This window comes from Berghia stephanieae, chromosome 8 (genome assembly GCF_034508935.2).
Source record: "Berghia stephanieae isolate SIO BIC M18660-M18661 chromosome 8, UCSD_Bste_1.3, whole genome shotgun sequence".
NCBI lineage: Eukaryota > Metazoa > Mollusca > Gastropoda > Nudibranchia > Aeolidiidae > Berghia > Berghia stephanieae.
In genome coordinates, this window is record NC_088367.1 from 34,304,425 (window position 1) to 34,328,555 (window position 24,131).

Genomic DNA, 24,131 nt, shown 5'->3' on the forward strand with positions numbered 1-24,131 from the left:
GTTGTTTTACCAAAGCAGTTTCATTACTTTTCCTGTGGTAAATTCTGAAGGTTGCCATTTATTAAAATTTAAAGACATAATTTTAATATTTTAATTTTATGTTATTTATGACACATTTTAATATTTTGTATTTATGACAATTTTAGTTCTAAAAATCATTTCATTAGTCATTCATATAAAATGAAGATGGAAAGGTACAATAAAATTATCATGCATTATTTAAAATATATACTTATATACTTTTTGCTGTCTCTTTTTTCTTTTGAGGTGTGACACTAAATTTTGGACATGTAGGTCCCTGGTTCGAGTTCCGCTCTAGACAATGCAAAGTGGAGTCCTTGCTTTACTCACCTTCTCTAACTGCACTCTGGAATAAAATGAATAGTTGGGCGCTCACACTCACAGCATCATTTTTATTTGCTATGGCACATTTGATGATTATTGCCCTATCTAAAAGTATAAGCTCACTTCTTTTTATTGGGGGGTGGGGGGGGGGGGGGGGGGGGGGGGGGGGGGGGGGATAATTGGGACTGTTCAGACATTATTAATTTTGTGGAGGTGAAAAAATTAATTTTCAAGGATATCAGGGTTCCAAGAGAGCCAGTTGGAGATCTCTCCCCTCCTCAAAATATTTCTGATAACTTGAAATTCACTTTCATTCAAGGATGGCCTTTTACCGACAAAAACTGGAAAATGAGTTTTTTTAAAATCTTCCGACTGACCTTGTCAGCATAGGTAAGTTGATTTTCTTAAAAGATGAAAGCAATTGTTGTTTAAAGGCAATGGTTAAGGGGCAACTAGATGGATATGAATCCTTTTCTATGACTTAAGGGTCCCATCATTTGATGAAGGGGAGCTTTGCAAAATATATTTTAATACAATACGGTCTTTACGAGAAAAATGTTCAGGCTTTTAAAAACTTAGCAGAGGAAATCCCCCTTTCATTTTCATGAATAAAAATGAAAAAAAAAAGAATCCACCAACACGACTCATACCAGTTAGAGACCGGTCATAAATCATAAGATGTAGTGGATATCAGAAAGTCACATGAAAAGGAACAAAAGAAAATAGGGGAATCATAGGGACAGCAAGAGTGGGCTATGATAACAGCTCTGTAGCAGGCTTATACTTATATTTTACTATAATAATATCATTGCAGCTAAAACTTTTGGTTTTAAAAAAATTTTATAATACTAATCGAAAAAAAAAGAAACAAAAAACAAACAATTGTTAAAAGACATTTTTCAATTTTAATTTTTGTTGTTGTTGACAAATCAGTGTTAAAAAATACCAACTAAATATTACATTCATATAACTTGAATTTATATGAAAGAAGTTGAATTACTGTATGCCAATACAATGGACCATCCATAAAACTCATCCCACTCATTCTCTTTATCGTAACCTCAATCTCACTCATTTTTACTCGCTCACTTATACCATACAATCTTTATTTTGTACACAATCAAATTGATAGAGGCACTCTCATAATATTACCAGCTACAAACATACAAATAAAATTAAGAAAAAAATAAATAAAAATCTAACAGTATTAGAAAAAACAAAACAACTTAAAAAATAAATAAATAAACGTTTTAAAAAATGATGGAAATATAAATCAAACAAAGATAAGATGAGATAACAATGTAACTGTATTCTGTAGATGACAATCTATCTCTTCAGGATTCCGCATCATAGTCTGGATTTTTCCGCAGGATGACAAATCCTTCCATAATTGGGGTCAAAGGTACATCTAATAAGTGCTAGTTAAGGAATACTGTAAACAATACACGCTGCTTTGACCTTAATTTTAAAAAAAAAATGATGTGATCCCATTTTGACAATAAATTCTCACTTAAAATAAATGCAGAGACTGGTCCCAATTATTCTGCTCTAAATCAGTAATTAAAAAAGTTTTAAGATAAAACCCATCCCATGAGCGAGTCCAGATAAGATAAACTAATCAATATGGATCCGCATGACTGGAACTTGGATAGACAGGGAGTCTCTCAATCACCCCCACATCCATCTTTTATTCTCTTCATCGCACAATACATTCATTTGACACAATCAAGAAACAACACCAGCTATACCATAGTCAAGTGAGTGGTGTGTGAAAAGATTCACTGAAATACACGAGCATGTCGCCACATGATGCACATATCCACACACACACACACGTGAACATGTGGGTTTGTGCCTTTGACATAGCACACTAGAGAATATGAGTTTGGGGGCCAAGGCCTTTGTCTGTCATGACTTTCCCTCCCCATGGTCTCATCCACGCCAAGCACATTTCCACTACCTACCACCATAGTAGTAGTAATTAAGATGTGGTGGTGACGGCTGTAGTAATATTGGTCATGATGATGTTGCAGTGATGGTGGTTGTAGTGGAGACAAAGACGATGTGGTTGTGATGGTTGTGTAGTAGTGGTGGTGGTAATAATGATGAATGTGTGTTTGTTGTAGTAGCATTGGTTGTGATGATGATGAGGCGGTTGTGGTTGTAGGAGTATTTGTAGTGATGATGATTGTAGTAACATTGGTAGTGATGATGATGTGATGGTTGTGGTTGTAGTAGTATTGGTAGTGATGATTATGATGTGGTGGGGTTTTTAGTAGCAGTGGTAATGACGTGGTTGTAGTGGTGGTGGGAGTGATGATGATGCGATTGTGGTGCTTGCACTCTGATGATGGCAGCGATTGTTGGCCAGATATTTTTGGGGGGGGGGGGGGGGGGGGGGGGTCTGAAATATTTAAATTTGGTCTGAATAAAATTGCTGTATCGCATATATCAGAATCAGAAATAGTAAAGATTAGAAGGAGTGACATTTTGTAATCTGCTGGCTAAATGCAGTTGCAACTATTTACTATCTAATTAAAATCTTATAATACAACACAATTGGAAAAAAAAATTTCAAATCTCAAAATGTAAGTTGAAATGAAAGTGTAAATTTGTTACTTCAGCAATGATTTGAAAGGATACATTCCTCAGTGGCTAACTCTGCTCTCTCGCCATAGGCCAGCAAGACAGGGGTGGTGTGTGTCTGGAACCCTGTGATGGTCTTGGGCTTTCCTGCTTGGCCAACCACATCGACTGCCTGGAAAATTATCAATACTAGTTTTATAAAATCAGTTTTTAAACCACGATTATTCTTATCTCTTCAAATTCATTATTTGTCAAATAATGGTGATGAATAAATAAAAGTGTTTTTATACCAAATGCAGCGACAAAAAGTCGTTCTGACAAGGGGCCTGACTGACAACACCAGAATAGCAGAAATAGCTTCTACTTGTATTGAAAAAGTGCAAACTATCTTTGTATACGCTTTCTCTTGGTCACTTTAACAAGTTATTGTGCTTAATTTTTGTTGTTGCACGTCGCTCAACTTTTGGATCATTTTGGCAAATAAAAATCGAAACGTATAAAAGCTAGACCATTTCTGTAATTCTTTGCATCATATGACTTTATATTATTATATACACATAGAAAAGAGATTACACAATGCTTTACATATAGTCTTAAACAAATGTGAAAGTAAGTACATATTCAGAGATTGATTAAAACAATCCTTTTTAACTATTATGGCAAATTTGGCAAAGTATGAAATAGTGGGAAATTGATGATTTACCTGTCCAACTCTGACTGTAGTAGGAAGTGGTCTTAGTTGTTCATCAAAGGTCACCAGCATTCTTGGTTGCATGGCTGACACCAAATTGTAAAGCATGTAATGAGATTTGCCTAAAATGACTGGAGACAGAAAAACATAAATTATGTTTGACAACGTGGAAATATTAGTAACATGAGTTTTAACATCTACCCCAAACATAAAATAGAGCCTCTAAAATACAGTAAGTTCCGTACCGATGCTTAAACAAAATGGAAGAATGCTAAGAAAACTGAGATTTTGGAAATTTTACACCAGAAATAATAAATTAGAAGAACTGAGGAAACAATCTGATTTATATAATCCAATAGAGCAATAAAGCCCTGGGAGCTGTCAATAATCTCAATTTCTTGTGTTAAAACAGATAATTGCATGCTCTCCTTTTGATAGGATGTATTAAAATTACAAAGTATTTTCCACCAGATCAAGCTAGCTGGATATAGGGCTCAGAGAAAAATCTCATGACTGAACTGGACATCAGCAGCAGCCTCTTTGGTGATTGAACTATCAGATGCTTGAACAAGGAAGTTAATAGGTGTTTTAAAAATATCTTCATCCAATGAATTATAAATAAATAAAAAAGAGACTTCTTAAAATACAAAAGCCACTCCTATTATAACTATAGGACGATGAATATTAATACTACTAATTCTAGCCCAACAGAAGTCATCGATACTTATTCTATCCCTACTTCTCAAACTACAACTAATAATATTCAAAACCTCACTTGTTTTTACGTCGAGACAAGAGACAAGGACAGCCAAAAGACCAGCAACAGCTACAGGAGACATGAGGGCCCTATCACTGTGGTAAGGGGATAAAGTCAGCGTCCCTTTCCCAAGATGCATCAAACCCTGGGCTAGTCGAACCATGAAGAGGTTGTTGGGATCCTTGGCATGGTATACAGCAAGCTGACGTAACATGGCAGCAAGGCGGGCATTGTTAGTTCCTGAAATAAAGGGCAAGAAAATCAAATGAAACATCAACACATCAACTCAATCCTCTTTAATTCTTATAACCAACCAACTTAATAGTTATAAGAAGACATCCTTAATGGGATTTCCAAACTTAGTAATGATGTTCATAAAACTTTAATTATCATTCCATCCCAACTCCATAAAATAAAATTATTCATTATAAATATGAAGATGATCACTGTGAAAAAGAAAACTACTATTGTCAACTAAATTTAAAATCAGGGCAAATGTCAAGAAAATTTTCAGACGGAGTTCTACATATACTTTCCATTGAATATGATATTTTACATCCAAACTCACCTGCTCCAACAATACCCATTGCAATGATGGCATTGTGTGCCACCTCGGGGTCACTGTCATGAGAGAATTTACTCAGAGTGTCAAGGATGTTCAACTTGGGATTAGACACAGAGATGAGAGCCAAGGCTAAGGGGACAGCTCGCTTGATGGGAAGCTCTCCATACCTCAGTAAATGACCAAAAGCTCTAAAGGACATCTCACAACCCACTTCCTCTCCCATGGCTATAAGCCCAATGCCAAGAACAGCCACACCTGAGAATGAAGAAAAAAGATATTCCAAACTTGGTCACGAGTATTTATCAATTTAAAGAGTAACAAAACCAATAAAATGTTTTATTTGAAAAGGTCAATATACCTTGTGTAAAGCATACCGAATACTAGAAAGGAATCTTAAAGGTGTTGCATGACTTTATTTTTCAGAGCATATGACCTTCTTAAGATATATTCACACCTGGAAAACAATTTCCCATTAATGGCTTTCAAGGGACAGAAGAAGTACATAGAAGGATTAAAAAAATAATATAGGAGAAATATCGACAAATGTTTTAGCACATTGACATTGATATCAAGAATCAAATGAGAATGTTAAAAAAAAAAAAAAGAAATTTACCCTGTTGTGTAGATAAATTTGGACCAGCAGCTTTCTCCTCCTCTTTTTTCTTCTCATCCTTATCCTTCTTCTTGTTCTTATCTTCTTTCTTTTCATTGTTGTCAGCATCCTTTGAGGTTTCATCATGCTCGGAGCAGACATGTAGTAACTGTTGAATCTTGAGCACATTACCAGTTCCAGCATAAGCACATACATCAACCAGCATTGTGGCCATTGACTTGAGCGGTTCAGTTACTACCTCCAAAGCCATTAGGGTAGCATCCACAGCATCCTGTTTTCCTAATGTGAAATCGAAATGAGACTTTAATCAAGAAAATGTCTTACAAATAGACGGTGAAATAAGCAAGATATAATCCAAAATAAATAAATAAAAAAACAACCCACAAACATAACATAAATAAGTTTTTCTTAAACCGTGTAGAGTATTCATTCTGCTAATGCCTAAAACCTTTTCCACGAATGTATAAATTGAATAAAAATCCAAAATAAAAAATTAAAAAACCCAAAAAATGAGAGAGAGAGAGGAGAGAGAGAGAGGAGAGGAGAGAGGAGAGAGGAGAGGAGAGAAGAGGAGGAGGAGAGAGAGAGAGAGAGAGAGGAGAGAGAGAGGAGAGAGAGAGAGAGAGAGAGAGGAGAGAGAGAGAGAGAGAGAGAGGAGAGAGAGAGAGAGAGAGAGAGAGAGAGAGAGAGGAGAGAGAGAGGAGAGAGAGAGAGAGAGAGAGAGAGGAGAGAGAGAGAGAGAGGAGAGAGAGAGAGAGAGAGAGAGAGGAGAGAGAGAGAGAGAGAGAGGAGAGAGAGAGAGAGGAGAGAGAGGAGAGAGAGAGAGAGAGAGAGAGAGAGAGAGAGAGAGAGAGAGAGAGAGAGAGAGGAGAGAGAGAGAGAGAGAGGGGAGAGAGAGAGAGAGAGAGAGAGAGAAGAGAGGAGAGAGAGAGAGGAGAGGGAGAGGGGAGAGAGAGAAGAGGAGAGAGAGAGAGAAGGGAGGAGAGGAGGAGAGAGAGAGAGAGGAGAGAGAGAGAGAGGAGAGGAGAGAGAGAGAGAGAGAGAGAGAGAGAAGAGGAGAGAGAGAGAGAGAGAGAGAGAGAGAGAGGAGAGAGAGAGAGAGAGAGAGAGAGAGAGAGAGAGAGAGAGAGAGAGAGAGAGAGAGAGAGAGAGGAGAGAGAGAGAGAGAGAGAGAGAGAGAGAGAGAGACACACACTTCAGATAAAAAAATACAATTATGACAAAATGAAAAAAAAAAAAAAAAAAAAGACAGGAATATATACCTAAATAAGCCAGTGCCAAACCAAGGGCTAGGTAGCGAGAATAAGTTTCTTTAAGTTCTGCTTCAGATCTTTCCATCATGGTTTGAAGAATTGTAGATGTCACCTCTCCATTACACGTACCAACAGCAATCATACCACAGGCCAATGCTGCGTTACCAACAACCTAAATGAACAAAAAAAAGGAAGTGTAAATTTAAAAATCTTGAATTTGTCCTATATTATATGGAGAAAATAAATTGCAACCCCAAAGACATTTTGCTATGCAACCAAACTAAAAGTTTATGAGAAAAGAGAAGTTTATGAGAAAAGAGAAGTATTATAATTCAATAATAAACAGATCCACCAATCAGGAAAATAAAAATCCTTTTTGTAATTAGCTCGATCTCATCTGCTACTGAAGATAGGAAATTTGAATTTGGCTAATTCTGGATGTAACTATTTTCATGAAAGAACTTCACAAAGAAAAGGTATAAAGTGATGAATTATTTCAAATAATAACATTTGTTACAACAATATCTAACTAAAAAAAAAAGCAAACAAACCCAGTTCAGGACTTTTAATTGTCCACGGAAATTGGCCTATTTGTGACACTGGATTGAAAAGTATAAAAAAACTTAATAGATCAAAGATTGTTCCAAAACTTTCAATTATGCAGAAGAAAATAAAATAAAACGAAAACATACAAAAGCTTATAAATAATTGAACAAACCTCCATGTTGGCCTTCACGTCTCCCAGAACAGGTAAAATCAGACTTAAAACATCTTCACGGTTAGATCCAGCATATGCTAGGCCCAAGCTAAGGGGAAAAGAAACGAGTAATAAAAAGCTTAAGAAACCCATCAATTAAGAACGAAAGGAATGTCTTCAATCATTGCTTTTGACAATGGAAACCTTAAAAACATAAATGTACAACAGAAAAGACTGCCAATCAGCTCCTTTACAAATTTAATATCATCAACCCCATTTCAACCTATTTCAAAGACCCGAAGATGATTTTTGCATCTGGCATTCGAGATCGTCTGATTAATTCTCTTTCATTGTAAAACTAAGTGACCACCGCATACCACGTGAACAACATAATCGTACAACCACTGACTTGGCACATACTAACCTTGTTTTCTCTGGAGGTTTTTTGTGTGTGTGTGTGCTGACACTAGTAGCCGGATCATTTTGACAATTTGAAATCAGAAAGACCGACATGAACAAGATTGTTCACAGTTCAAATTATTCAATAACTACATCTTTTCAAGTTGCTACAAAAGTAGTATTTTGTCACAGACATAAATACATATCTACTGGTAACCATGGCAGGCCTGTCTGTCAAAGGTTCATAATTACAAAATTGCTTTACCCTACACCAAGTCTTTAAAACCAATAATAAAGTTAAAACAACAAAAAAAATGACTCACCCACAAATAGCCCCGATCCTCATATAGATATTATTGTGCATGACATGATCACAGAGCAAGGCAAGGGCTGGATCACACTCATTTCTTACACCAGAGTTGACGATACCACAGGCAAGCAAAGCACCTCCCTGAAAACCATTAGGAAATACAAATTTTAGATTTAACTGAAACTGATTAAATAACATCACATCCTAGATGATTAATAAAGTAGCTTCTAAAGCTGTTTAATTATGATGATAATAATAATAATAAAAATAATAATAATAACAACAATGGCTGTAATAATGGTATTAACGGTAACAAGACCACTAATAAGCAGGTAAAGATTGTATTAATATCAATATTGATCATTATGTAAGTAGCTATTTATATACACATTCAGTTTCAATGTAACTTTTCAAACAATAAAAGATCCTACATACAACTGAACAACAACTACATTTTTCAGTTAAGTCATAAAATATTCTATTTTGTTTTTCTGTGGTAATCACAATATTAATAACAGATTTAAGAATAATTAGAAAAAGTAATTCTATGGTCCCGTGCATAAACCTGATAAGCCATGCTCTCCCGAAAAATGATTTACTGTAGCAAACACATCACTTATAAGTCAAATTTGCTGCACTAAACTTTTCAATTTTGAATGTTTAGAATTAAAAAACTTATTGCATTTTACCTGAACACAACAGCCATTCTAAACCATGTCTTCGATGATACTTATGTTCCATTTTATCTATTGTATTATTATGCGGCTTATCAGGTTGCATGCATGGGTCCACAGAATCTATCTGGAACCAGCAATGCCACTTAGAACAAGAAAAAAAAAATGACTTTCCAAGTATAACAGAGACGTCTCACCTGAATTTGATCTTCAGAAGAATACAAGAACTTGTCAATTTGTGTCAAGCCTCCATCCACATCCCACAGAAGGATCAATCCCATGGAAGCTGTTGCACTCAGCATCCCTGATTCCAATAAAACAAACACAAAGGTTTCAAAGTCATGCCAAACGTAGTAAAAGCGTAATTGTATGTAAAAAATAAAAATAAAGAATTTTCTACAAATAGGAAATAAGAAGAAAAAATGTATTTTATAGTATCTCATACCGTGCTCTTTGTTTTTGTGAAGCCACTTGTGCCCATCCTCAGCTGTTATCAACTTATCTGTACCAAATGCAGCATTCACCAAACCATTCACAAATGAAGATGCAAGATTTTGGCGAGCTGAATCCAAATTGGTGGACCCTATGGTGTTTCCTATAAAAGACATAATGATGATAATTAATAATGACAACAATGACTGGCTATAATTCTTTTCAAATTAGCTTCAGTTCAAACCTATCAAATATGAAATAAAAACAAAAATAAGCATGCCAGCACCTGGGGTTGGTAAAAAAAAAAAAAAAAGAGGAAAATAAAACATGATGAGGACGAAGAAGTTTAAAGACATCTATCAATATCTCAAACACAATGAAATTGTCAGAATATCAATGGAACTGTGTTATAAGTTGACAAATATTCCCCCCACCCTCCAAGTGATAATACAACCATAACCCATATGACTATGAGGACGACCAACTTACTGTTTGGCTCAAGATGAGTCTTGTAAATGTCCTCTGGAACTTTGGGATCCATGATTTCCAACTATCAAGAATATATATACAAATTAATATTATAAATTGGAATTGTATATCATAAATGGCAATGCCATACGTGTATTTTACATAACTGAAAACCAAGAGGAACAGAACAAAATAGGTGACAACTAAAACAAGTATATATTTTTAAAAAAATAAATAATCTGCATTCAGTTGTCTTAGAGAGGCATGATATAAGGCTGATAAGTAGGCAATCTCCAGAAACCAGTAATAATGCACGAGCACTATTTTATTATTGAAAACTTGCAAAACCTTCATTAAGACATTTATTAATTCTTTTTTTTCTTGCGCTTTTATATAGCGCAATATCCACAATTTTACTATTCTAATCTACAGCGATTCACAAACAAAAATAAAATAAGAGATCTGAAAAATGATTTATTTTAGGATTGGCCTTCTCAACCTAATTTTGCATAATAAGGCTCACATGAACTGAAGCAGTAACCACCCAACCTAAAAATAGTACTGAATGTATGTAAATCCAATGCCATGACAAGCATAAGAGATAAGAAAACCTGTTTAACGATCTAGGAGTAAATTCTATTACTTTAACGACAATTAACTGCTTTCTCATCAGTAATCTACCAATATCAGGGTTGCCAATTCAAGAGGCAAAATTTTACTTAACTGTTATGTCAGCACATCCATTGACCACTTCTGAGCGTTGAATACAAGTAAGGAGACATTTAGTAAGTAGGTAGTTACTGTTTTCCGTTCAACAGGATTAGAAAGTATACTGAGGTTTTTTTTAACATACTGAATTCCGTAAATATACTGAATATTGGCAACCATGCAAAACCTATCATGTCTTCTAAATATCTGAAAATCAAAATTATTTAAAGACAAATAATTAAGCCTCTTACCTATGATAAGTGAACCTATAAAAAGTCTATTCATTGCCAATGACTCTAGCATAAACCCAACAACCATTAAAAAAAAATAACGTACAAACGACATTAGTTGCAGAATTTTGAACTTTCAGAAATAGCAAGATGCTATGGCACATGCCTAAGTATATCTTCATATCAATGTCCTCATTACCAATGAGAAACTGATCCTGAACAAATTGCAAAACTGTCACAGGGAACAAACAAAAAATCTGTAGATTCCTCTTCCCCATGCCCGGGGAAACATGCACCCCAACGAAGTGCATGATACCACTATATTTAACTTTAATATTTACATGGTAGTGAGGTCAATCCAAAATAAAATGTATATATATATACATTTTATTTTGGATTGACCTACCGAATATATTTATATTAAAATGTTAAATAGTATAAAAATTTCTAGGGAGAAGGGACAGAATGGAGGTAGAGCGGTAAATTAATAATTAAAAAAAAAAATAAAATTAATAATTATTTTTTACATAGACAGATAGGCCTTTAAAAACCATTTAACAAGATACCTTACTTTTAGATCTAGGTTGAAACAGGACTTTAGCATAAAGAAAAGAGGGTTGGTCACTGGTGGCCAAAATTAAACATACTGCGCTGCCTTCAATCTTTAATAAAACATGATGAGGACGAAGAAGTTTAAAGACATCTATCAATATCTCAAACACAATGAAATTGTCAGAATATCAATTTGACATAGATATAGATAAAGGAATGACCTAGATGCATATTCTTTTCTTTTTTTTTTGCCATCTCAAGTTTCTAAAAAAGTTCAAAAGTTTTAAACTGACGTAATTTTTATCAAATTATAATTTCTGACATAATGTGACAACATGGATTTCTATCATAATAAAAGAAAGCTAGATCTCTGCTCTTTAAAATGATACCATTTTAACCCAAACTCGTGCTTTACTTCTCCAATGGCTAATCGGCACCTGGCTACAGACTGGAATCAGCTAGGGCTAGGGTTAAGTGAGCTAAGAAGACTTGTGAAGATTGGAAGGAGGACGAGTCTCTGTCTCAGCAGGGAAAACAGCCGACAACAACTGAGTTGTTTTCTTTTTTTTCTCTTGTGCGACTCACTTAGAGAATGCCTCTTTATGAATGATGTTCCTGTGCCACCGTAATCGGGACCCCCATAGTAGTTTTTAAACTCGAATAATTGATCAAAAGAGCAATAACCACCCCAATCATTAGACTTGAACCCATTGGCAAAAAATACAAAATGCCACACCAGGCTGTGCTAGCTTCCTCACATATTCCGAAAGAAAACCATTCTTGCAGTCTTTCTCTTCCAGATTCCAACCACGTCCGTTTGAATTAATTTCGAACACCATTCTCAACTGACTTCAGAGCTGACGAACGGTCAAAGAATTGTTCAGGCAAACAGTGTAAAAAAGTAATAGATTAAAATATACAACAAATCCAGAAATTTGAGAGAGCGAATAAAATTGAAATGTAGCTGCATTCAATTGAACAAACAAAAGATACTTGAATAGAATACCTAAAGTATGAAAATGAAAGTTAACGAACTGTGCATGCTTGATTATATCGACACACTACTCGTTTTTCTGACAGCGAAGAGTTGCAGTCAAATCAAAGACTAGCGAAGTTACCAGATGTAAGCTGAACGAGCTTAACGAGGGCTTGAAAGTGCCAACAATATTGTCAACAGTCCGACGCCCGATTGGCGGCGCTTGACTGCTTGCCGCCGGTCTAGTGGAGGATCGTCAACATTTGATGTCACTTGTAATCAGATTATTTTAGCAATAAAAAATAAGTGATCAGGGAGATCGCAACGACTGTGATTGTCGGCACACATGCAGGTCTATCTTTCAAGGTATTTAAACAATGAAAACATCACAAACCTCTCTGGCCAGAGTAAGAAAATGCTGATTAAGTTGTCCATTGGCAATAATTTCTCTTAAATCCTCCCAATCATCCATGGATTCTGAAAGCTCTAAAGGAATCTGTTGTCTCCCCAACATATAAGCAAGCTGTTTCTTCATAAGCCTAAAGAGGAAAACAAAACAACATAAATAAAAAATGCAAATCATCCACCATAGATTGTTTTAGTTTTCTAATGTTAAAAATTGACTGAAAAGTCTACCGGCCTCCTTGGCAAGGCAAATGAAATGAATTCACTTAAAAAAGAAATAATTAAATAAAGTTTAGGGTCATAAAATGTTACTGTTATATCCAGATTAACATTTCATAGGTTCTTACTGATCTGGGCATTCTGTGAAAATTTCTTCAATAAGTGATACATCATTCAATGCCATTGCCCATCTAAGAGCTTGTGGATACTGCTTGAACTTCCTGTACAACTCCATAGCACATTTCAGGAGGACTGTGTTTTCCGGGTCAGGAACATAAGGTACACAACTGAAATAGCGGAAACAGAAAACTAAGTAGAGTGTTGATAGTCAATGTGATTCAACAGTTAAGGAGTCTGATCTATGAAAAATTATAAGTAAAATTTCAAAAACAAAAAACAAGCAACAACGGCAAATAAAACAAATAAATAATAGAAATTTTTAGATTCATGTGATTGCGATCATGTGCCAGAACCAGGTTAATTGTCTTAACTATGCTCATCAGATCATATATTTGTCTTACACTTATACCAATCACTTTAATCACTTGACACAGCATTTTGCATTTTTGACAAGAAAACTTAAAAAAAAAAATTATTCAAAAAGAATTTAAGAATGATATCTATTTCAGCTAAAATATAAGTAGACCAAATGACTGCATAACTAGGACATCGTGTCACTAAAAAATTGAGTTACGAGGACATCAAAACGGAGAGTGAGAGGATCATCTTGAGTGATGAAGAGGAATTGAATATTTATCTGTGATAAAATTGCGACATGCTTCAGGAGCCCAGCATCTGACACAGGCTTTTGTATGGAATGTATGAAATCTAATACAATCAATCAATAAGTAAAATGATAATATGATCTGGGAACAGCTGGGGCGACCATCCCCAACCCAGCGCGTCCACAGGTGGCGGATCGTGGAACGGCCTACAGATCCTGATCTATAGGTTAGCTGTAAAGCCGCGGACCAACTGGCGATAGTCGTGGAGAGTGAGGTTGGGTAGTCTGGCAGCACAGCTACACATACAAAATGCCTCATATACTCTATGAAGGGACTATCAAGGTGAATGGGAGGCGCCTTAAAACCTGCCAAATGCTCCCACTGCCTTGTGGGTTATGACCGGGAGGTCAAAAGGCTATGGAGTAAACCAGATAAAAATCCGTCAGAAGGCAACGGGAAACCACTGACGTATCATCCCAAGATCGTCATGATGTCCGTCCAAGCGAATCTAGTCAACGACGTCAATGGATGTTTTTCGAGCAACTCGATTACAGCCTCGTCCGGTAGAGATAGTCATGCAGGTGAACAGGTGACTCTCGACCGTCATCCAGCTACTGTGCACCACCAAACATTACGAACAGCAACATGGAATGTAAGAAGTCTGTACCAGAAAGGAAAATTAGCAAATGTAGTTATGGAAATGAAGAGATTGAATATCAATGTTTTAGGATTATCAGAAGTTAGATGGAAAGGAGCAGGAGAACTTAATTATGATGACTGTAAAATTATATACTCAGGAGGAGGAGAACACCAAAGGGGAGTTGGAATTATACTAGATAATAAAACGGCGCGAGCAGTCAAAGGATTCTGGCCCATATCAGACAGAGTAATGGCAATCAAACTACAAGCAAAACCTTTTGATTTTGATATTTTACAAATATACGCCCCAACCACCAGTCACGATGATGAAGAAGTGGAAAATTTCTATCAACAAATAGATAAAGCAATGCATCAGTTTAAGTCTTCAGACATAAAACTCATCATGGGCGATTTTAATGCCAAGGTGGGCCGAGAAAGAATAGAAGATATTGTGGGCCCACATGGTCTGGGAGACAAAAATGACAGAGGTGATCGTCTTATTCAATGGTGCCGTCAACATGATCTGACAATCACAAATACTTGGTCAACAAACCACAATAGAAGGAAGTGGACATGGAAAAGTCCTGGAGATGGAGTGAGAAACCAAATAGATTACATACTCATCAGCAAACGTTTCCGAAACTCGGTTTTGTATGCCAAATCTATGCCAGGGGCTGACTGTAACAGCGATCATATACCTGTGCTATGCCCCATACGAGTTAAATTGAAAATCTGCAAAAGAGCAAAGGCTAAACCTAAATACCAACTAGACATTCTCCGGGAGGAACAGAAGATACAAGAAAAATTTGAACTATCAGTAAGAAACAAGTTTGAAGTGCTTGGAGAACTAACAGATATAGAAGAGAAATATGAGCAGTTTAAAGACAGTGTTGCTGCATCATTAGAAGAAAATGTTCCAACCACACTTAAGTTGCAGAAGAAGAAATGGATTACTCCAGAGATATTAGAACTAATGAATGAGAGAAGAAAGGCCAAAAATCAGGAAGAAAAATACAAGACTCTGAACAGGCAGATAAAAAGAAAATGCAACGAAGCTAAAGAAGACTGGATAAATGAACAATGTCACTATATAATGTCCTGCAAAGAAAAAATGGCAAATTCTTCCATCAGAAAATCAAAGAAGTGACAAACAAAACTAAATCAGGTGCTAAAAGTGGATGCATCAAAGACAAGCGTGGAAACACCATCATGGACAAAGACTGCATTCTAAACAGATGGTCAGAATATATTGAAGAACTTTTCTTTGATAATCGAGGAGAAATGCCTATGATAAAAGAACTGGAAGGGCCTTCTATAATGAAAGATGAAGTTAGGAACGTCATGAAAATCATGAAAAATGGAAAAGCTGCAGGACCTGATGCCATAACAATTGAAGCCTTGACTGGCCTGGGTGAATGGGGGATTGAATTCATCACAAACCTTCTAAATCAAGTGTATGACACAGGAAAAATGCCAACTGATATGAAACGATCCATTTTTATAGCACTACCAAAAAAGCCAGGGGCAGTTGATTGTGAACAACACAGAACTATTAGCCTAATGAGCCACCTCACAAAAATTCTTTTGAAGATAATTTTACTAAGAATAAGAAATAAAATACGACCTGAAATTGGGGAGATGCAATTTGGTTTTGTTGAGGACAAGGGTACCAGAAATGGAATATTCACATTATCAATGCTGATGGAAAGATGTATTGAAGTAAATAAAGATCTGTATATGTGTTTCATCGACTATTCAAAAGCCTTTGATAAAGTACAACACGAAAAACTATTCAAAATTCTATCATCCTTGGACATTGATGGTAAAGATTTAAGAATATTACGGAATTTGTACTGGGAACAAGAAGCAGCAATGCGTGTTGACAACGAACTAAGCAGTTTTACACCTATTAGAAGAGGAGTTAGGCAGGGGTGTGTTTTGTCTCCAGATTTATTCAACCTCTATAGTGAAATGATATTGAGAGATATCGAACATAAGAAGGGGGTGTGTATTGGAGGAAAGAATGTAACAAATCTGAGGTATGCAGATGATACGGTTCTACTGGCAGAATCTGAACATGAACTACAAGAATTACTGGATGTTGTAGTCAGGAGTAGTGAAAATATGGGACTGGAACTGAATATATCTAAAACAGAATGTATGACGGTATCTAAAAATAATAACCCACCAGCCTGTGTAATAACAAGCAGAGGACAAACAATACAACAAGTTGAATGTTTCAAATATTTAGGCTTCAATGTAACATCCAATGGAAAATCAGATTGTGAAATAAAGAAAAGAATAGGTATGGCGAAGAATGCATTCAACCAGCTGCATACAATTATGAAAAACAGGAATATTAGCATGAAAACAAAAATCAAAGTCCTGGATTGCTATGTACTGTCTGTGCTGCTATATGGTTGTGAGAGCTGGACCATAAACAAGACCATGGTTAAAAGACTGGAGGCAGTGGAAATGTGGTTTTACAGAAGAATGATGAGGGTGTCATGGATGGAAAGGAAAAGAAATGAAGAAATTTTAGAAATGGCAAACAGAAAAAGATCACTGATAACAAAAATCATCAAATGCCAAATGGAATTTTTAGGACACATTATCCGCCACCCTGGTTTGGAAATACTCGCCTTGACTGGAAAGATGAATGGAAAAAGAATAAGAGGAAGACAAAGAATAACGTATTTGAAAGGGATAAGAACTTGGACAGATGAAGCTGAGAAAGGTGGCGCTGCTTTAATAGAATTGGCAAGAGATAGATCAGCTTGGCGGAAGATGACCTCCGACGTCTGCTTCAGATATGGAACTACATGAGATGAGATGAGATAATATGATTGAACAACTTATGTACTTAACTCAGTTTTCAAAACTCATCAAATATTTACTCTTGTAAAACAAATAAAAGCGTAAAATCAAGTTATCAAATTAATTTCTGTTCAGTGCAATGTCCCCAAAACAGAATCTTTATGCAAGTAGTAACATTTGGCATCAAGTGCTACAGATACTAAATGCATGACATGATGAATCTGAACCAAATGTTCAACAATCAACTAAGTCCAAGAGAACCATAAAAGCCAGAGAGTGACTCATCTCATCCCCCCCCCCCCCCCCCCCCCTTCCCTACACCCCCACCCACATTTCTTTCTTTACCAGACTAATTTTATTTCTCCAAAACATAACACAAAAAAGGTTACTTAGTAATTTTGAAATGAATATCATTATTTAAAATGTTACACATTGTAACTGGCTCACCTTGTCAAATATAAACAGACACGAGAATGGGCAGACTCATCAACAAAGTCCTTGAGCAAATCAAGGCGCTCAATCTCCATCAACAAATCACAAGCTTCAGCCTCAGCATTGTGGGACATGTGGTAGGGAACAATCTGCTTACTTAAGTCCACAAGCTTATCTTGCATATCCTTGGTGTCATCTCCCAACTCCTGCCATTCTTGGGCTACCTGACCAGCTAGGTGCCTGCAGTCAATAAATAACAAATTAATGAGATAACAGACATTTGCCGTGTCATACATAACATTAAACCCCCCCCCCCCCAAAAAAAAAATAAAAATAAAAACATTAAAAAAATAAATAAAACAAAACCTGACTTAACAGGAGAGCAGAAAAACAAAAAAACAAACTGTAACTAAGTCAAAATATACACCATATATTAATTTTTAAAAATATAAATATCGCAAACTAACTTTTAAAAACTGCAGGGGTGAGAATGACTGGTCACAAAAAAGGAGGAAAACTTTCAGCGAAAGGATCATGACCCATCCATGCGACTATAACCTATAAAATTGAATTTCATCAAGTAGTGGTGGTAGGGATGATGTTGTGGTGGTAGTTGTAGTAGTAGTGGTGGTAGGAATGATGATGTGGTGGTGGTTGTATTAGTAGTGGTCTTAGGCAGACCTGCCAACCCTTTACATTCCAATAGTGGAATCAGAATGTGAAAAAATAGGAATTTAGGCAAAAAATAGGAATTTGTCAACAATGCATAATTCCCTATCAAAATGACCACCAGCATTATCAGATGTGTTAGGTAATCGAATAGGGAAAAGGAGTGCAATTATCCTACTTAGCTCCCATTGGAATCATAAAAAAACAAAACACATCACCTTTTTACGCCCCCCCCCCCCCCCCCCCCCCCCACACACACGCACCATTTTTTTTGTCTGATTACCATTATCATCAGTTTTGAAAATCTGAATTTTAGAGACAATAGAGGAATAGCGGAAAGGAACAGTGTAAACAGGAATGATTTAGACCTGTAAATGAGCTCTATAAAAATTGACTGAAACTGAAACTCTTCGTAATTCGTCGTAGCGGTAAAATCCAAAGAATCAAAATGAAAGGTAAACAGCAAGCTCACTTGAGCAAAGCAATGACAGAAAACTAAATTGCGAGGGAATTAATTAGGCTACTTACCATTGTTCTTTGTAATTAGGTACCCAATCAGTGAAGAAACTTAGAAACGGTCAACCAGTTTGTTTACAACATGAGGTAATCGAGATGTGCTTGTAGCAATCATTTCACTTTCGATTTGAAGGTGTCTACATAATGAACTTCCAGTATTTCGAATTTTTCTTTCTCATACTTTTCCTGTCCTTCAAGTAAATCTGGTCAATTTTGGCTTAGACGAAACAGTCAAATTTATCGCTCGGCGGCTCAGTTAAAATTGGCTACGACAGGTTTCGAAAGTGAAAAAATAATTTCACGAAGGCTGTGTGAAAATACATGGGGTGTGTTCAGACACGGCAATTCTAAAAAGTGTCGCTTAGCCTTGGCAATATATATCCATCATTAATATAAACGGCCCATGAGCTATGCGTGGGGCTGTGGAACATTCCTAGTTAACTTTACAGTCAATCGACTACGATTCATGAATTCTTTCTTTATTCATTTCTTTCTTCCCTTTTTAAAAATATTTGAATTTGACGAATTGACTGATTTCAGTTAATTGACTGAGAATTTACAGGTCTAATGATTCCACCAAAAGCGGAAAGGTTAGCAGGTATGTCTTAGGGATGATGATGTGGTGGCGGTTGTAGTTGTAGTGGTGGCGGGGATAATGATGTGGTGTTAGTTGCAGTAATGGTGCAAGAGATGAAGATGTGGTGATGGCTGTAATAGTAGTGGGCTTAGGGATGATGATGTGGTGGTTGTTGCAGTAGTAGTGGTAGTGATGATAATGTGGCAGTGGTTGTAGAAGTTGAGGTGGTAGGGATGATGATGTGGTGGCTGTAGTGGTAGGGATGATGGTTGATGGCAGTTGTAGTAGTAGAGGTGATAGGGATGATAATGTGGTGGTTGTTGTATTAGTATTGGTCTCAGGGACGATGGTGTGGTGGTGATTGGATTAGTAGTAGTAGTAGGGATATTGATGTAGTGGTTGTGACTAGTCTATTTTATTCATAAATTATTTTTTTTGGGAAAAAGACGGAATTGTGATTGTGATGGGCCACCATTAAGGAGGAATTCCGCCTTTGGGCGGAAGATTCTCAGCCCTGAAACTGTGTAAAAATATTGGAAACATTCAGATGACAAAGATATAAATGCTCATACTGACCTAATTTCAATGATATATCCAAATACCTAATACATTAATACAACCATTACATTTTTGATAAGAAAGAAACCAACCTGACATACTCATGACCCCATGAGCCAATTTCTTCCTTTGATCCCAAAAGTCTATACTTCAGACTGTCTCTACCCTCACTCATGGTCATACCAAGAACCGAGACAATATCAGCACAGAATCGCTGAAAAACAAAAAGTTAATAGATTTTAAGCTCTAGATCATTTACACACAAGCACACAAAATAACAACATTATAGACAAAAATAAAATAAAAATAAAACAAAAAACCCACTGGCTCATGGAAAAAAAGACAAAAAATACTATACTAGTTATAGTGCTTGCTGACAAAATCGTTTTTCAAAGTGGACAGAACCAGTCCAATATTGAAGAAAATTCTAACACTTAAATAATTCAACACTTTCACACAAAAGTCCACTCTACTTCGTAGAGAAGGATGCTAACATGAAAAATGTCACTCAATCAAAAATGTATAACAATGTTAAATTCACATCAGCCATTACATCCTGCATACCTGTGTCTCCTTGTCTTTAATTTTGTCATGGACTCCTTTCAAAGTATCATAATGAACACGCAAGAACTTGAGTGGCTTTGGTACTGAGGTCATAGAGGTGGTGGAAGCTCTAATTTGGGTTCGCAAACTTTCAAGTGCGGCAGCATACAGTTTCTGATCAGGCTCCACCAACCTCTCAACAAGCATATTCAACTCATCCTGGAGTTGCTTATCCTCCTCAGTCTGAAGATAAAAAAAAAAAAGAGGAAATCAGTCAGCAAGATCAACAGCAATAATAAGAAATGATCTTTAAAAAACAAACATTTTATCAAGGGCAGGAGTCTCTCAAACATAAACTGCTTCACTTTTACCCTTGGCTAGGGTTAATGACTAATTAAGTGCCAGGTTCAGGTCTGCTGGATTCAGATATTAATCATCTATCTCTCCAATCTCATAAACATGGAGAGTGACCAAAATTCTTTGTAAAAAACTTCAAACCTCCACAAACAGATGTCTTCAAAACATACTTGGTATCAGATGGCCTGAGAAAATCAGTAATAAAGACTTGTGGTTAAAAGCTGGACAAGAGGAAATTAGCAAATAGATCTCAACAAGAAAATGGAAATGGTCACAATTTCAGAAAACCAACAACAGACATTACGAGACAAGCTGTGGGAAAAAGGAAGGTTGGGAGGCCAAAGAAAACATAGAGAAGGTCTTGTGAGGAATAGGTGAAGTTGGCTGGAATGTCCTAGGGAGAGATGTAGAAGGGCAAGTGGAACAACTCAACAACATAATCTGGAAAGCAATAACTCTCTCACTCTGAAATCTAAAGGACTGTGTATCAACCAGTGGGAACTGGTTCTACAGGACTGCCTGCACTCTGTTCATTCACCTCTCTGCAATGAAACAAATGCTACACCACATGAACGCATGTTCCAGAATACTTGTTGCTCTACTAATGGCAGTTCCTTGCCCTCATGGCTTCAATCGCCTGGGCCTGTTTACCTCAGATACCATATAAGAACATCAAAGTATGATCCAATTGTGGATGAAGCAAATACAATACGTTCATGTCTGTTTACCAGATGGCAGAGAATCAACTACTGTAGTAGTGCTTGTGATTATGTAGCGGTGGTGTAGTAGTGGTAGTGATAATGATGAAAAACGGAAATAATATACCAAAATATCTACGACACTCCTCTTTACATCGAAGTCGAAGTTATGCTTCTTTAATTGAACCCCCCCCCCCCCCCCCCCTAAACGCAAACGGCAATTTCAAGCCACAACTGTCTTATGGGCGAGTTGGGTCACATTTGACTCCCACTGTTGCTGCTCATTAAGCTAACTGTCTAAATCTAACAAGTGGTAAAAGCTTTTTAAAATAAGCTTACATGCATACTTCTATGCAAATCCTCAATGAGAAAAATATTGGTGAAAACCGGCATAATATAAGTAACTGAAATGATAACTATAGTCCTAAATGGGGAGGTCTTCCGAAAGCTCCTACAAAGGGAAACAACTCAAATAATATATGGTAGCGTCAATTGCCAAGGACCTTGACAGTTGTCAAATCGTCAATTGCCAAGGACTGTGTCCTTTCATCAACTACTAATAAATAATAACGTGAAGTTGAATGTAGTAAGCTTCAATTTAATTACAAAAACAGATCAAATGAACGTTTCAGGTTTCCCCTTTATCAACAAAACAGGATGATTGAAACACCACAGATGAATGAGATGTGGTATTGGCGTAGTTAAGATGAATAAACTAAACATTGGTTAGCAGGAAATATTATGCTCCTTTGTAAGGAAGCACGAATTAAAATAGAATACTAGATATTTCTAAAAAGTGTGCAATTAATTAAGTGAAAAGAGGGGAAGCGGGGAGGAACTGTGTAATGCAGTTTAGAAAGTGAAATATAAAATGAAATATAAAAACGTGTAGACTATTGTTGGAAAAGAAATATAATGGAATTGAAAATAAATAATAATAATAAATAAGGGATGTCGGTATAAGTATAATCATTAGTGGCAGCAGCAGTCGCAGAAGGAACAGTAAGTACTTTTATTATTATCATTATTATAATATAATTATTATTATTATTATTATTATAAGTAGTAGCAGCAGCAGCAGCAGTAGTTGTAGTAGTAGTAGTAGTAGTAGTAGTAGTAGAAGTAGTTATTATTTATTTCTTCGAGCTTCGAGCAGCAACATTTACACTTTCATCAACTACGCATGTGTACTTTTACTTTTAGCTGCCACGGAGTACCTTTAGTGTCATGAAATGATGTATTGCCACAGAGTGATGTTATTAATATTAATCAATACTCTCTTTTACTCTTCTTTCTCTCTCTCTCTCTCTCTCTCTCTCTCTCATATTTCCTCTTTTTGTCAAAGACCTTTGCCAGTTGATTCAACTATTTACTATTAACTGCCACGGATTGATCTTGTTGCACAAATGTTTTACATTAATTGCTCCTTATTAAGACGATGTGCAGTATATTTCCTTTAAAATAAAGGAAATCTTACTTTTCTTTTTCAATCTAGGACTTGGCAGGGATTTACTACGTCATTCTTTTGTTGTTGTTTTTTTTGCTGAATTCGAAATCAACAGTAATTTTTGTTTTGATATTATTTTAACTTGTCTTGGAATTTTGAAAAGACATAAAAATGAAAAACAAATGCCAACATGTGTTGACTCGATCCTTTCCACAACGATTGACAAGGAATGAGTGAATGGAAGAAAGTAGAAAGCGACGTGATTCGTATGCGCGCAAATGGAGGCTCGACTGAAATCACCACAAGCAACTGAAGAGTTCCAATTTGTGGCAGAACCAGGATTCGAACCCACAACATCGATTCTGGTAAAACTTCCAGGGCAGACGACTAAACCATTCGGCCATGATACCCACTTCGAAGTCGACGCATATTGTGTATATGTAGTAACAACTGATTTAATGTTGGTTAATTTAATGTTTTTATATATATTTGATTAACTCTCCTTATTTCTATGTGCATTCGGAAACATTCCATATTCTGGAATGTGGATAATTGTTTAAAAGAGCGGAGTTGCAAATATGTGTCTGGGGATAACGAAATTTGGTTATCCCCAGACAGGTGTCTGGGGATAATGAAAGCCCAGCCTTTTCGTTATCCCCAGACAGGTGTCTGGGGATAACCAATTTTCGTTATCCCCAGACACCTGTCTGGGGATAATGACAGCCTAGGCTGTAGGAGGAGCTTTCGGAATGTCTCCTAAAATCCAAAATATCAACAGCATTCACGCTTGAGAAAAAAAAAAAAAAAAATATTACAAAAATTGTACTAAATCCTTTGGAATCATATCTACGTTTTTGGGTCCAAAAATCGCACCAAAGTACGCGAAATCGTATATGTTGGCAGGTCTCGGTCTAGTCTGAAAGAATGAGAATGGTAAAGTGATGATGGTAGGCACTTAAATGAAGGGCTAAATCTGTGTCACAGTTCTCCCATTCACCTGTGTGACCGCTAATTATCGTTTGTGAGCTACAGGCTAAAACCATGGCTTGGTTAAATTGAGATATCTCTGGTATTTATTTACAGATTGGGATAAATCAAATACCAAAATAAAGGGCATTGAACGCTCTATCATTTGGTACAATTACCGTTTCCCTCCTTAAATTCATCTAGAAGATATTGCAATGAAAGATAGCTTAATTTTAGTGGGCAAGAAAATCGAGCCGTTTATCATCATTCATGAAAAAATTCCCTTAAAACATAAAATCACACTCAT

At 36.2% G+C, this 24,131-nt stretch overlaps 1 protein-coding gene across 1 annotated transcript in view; it reads right to left on the reverse strand.

The window, feature by feature from the left end:
* Positions 1-1,227: 1,227 nt before the first annotated feature.
* Positions 1,228-24,131, reverse strand: part of LOC144978563 (26S proteasome non-ATPase regulatory subunit 2-like) — a 53,548-nt gene continuing 30,644 nt past the window's right edge. Inside the window, exons 2-18 of the mRNA XM_078924788.1 lie at positions 20,378-20,599; positions 19,906-20,027; positions 17,509-17,733; positions 13,009-13,167; positions 12,651-12,795; positions 9,812-9,872; positions 9,336-9,485; positions 9,088-9,194; positions 8,230-8,357; positions 7,529-7,616; positions 6,820-6,982; positions 5,558-5,836; positions 4,948-5,199; positions 4,398-4,619; positions 3,635-3,753; positions 2,989-3,103; positions 1,228-1,753 (exon numbers count right to left, since the gene is read on the reverse strand). Coding sequence (XP_078780914.1) covers positions 1,680-1,753; positions 2,989-3,103; positions 3,635-3,753; positions 4,398-4,619; positions 4,948-5,199; positions 5,558-5,836; positions 6,820-6,982; positions 7,529-7,616; positions 8,230-8,357; positions 9,088-9,194; positions 9,336-9,485; positions 9,812-9,872; positions 12,651-12,795; positions 13,009-13,167; positions 17,509-17,733; positions 19,906-20,027; positions 20,378-20,599 — 2,631 coding nt within the window. The 3' untranslated portion in view covers positions 1,228-1,679. The remainder of the gene's footprint in view (positions 1,754-2,988; positions 3,104-3,634; positions 3,754-4,397; positions 4,620-4,947; positions 5,200-5,557; positions 5,837-6,819; positions 6,983-7,528; positions 7,617-8,229; positions 8,358-9,087; positions 9,195-9,335; positions 9,486-9,811; positions 9,873-12,650; positions 12,796-13,008; positions 13,168-17,508; positions 17,734-19,905; positions 20,028-20,377; positions 20,600-24,131) is intronic.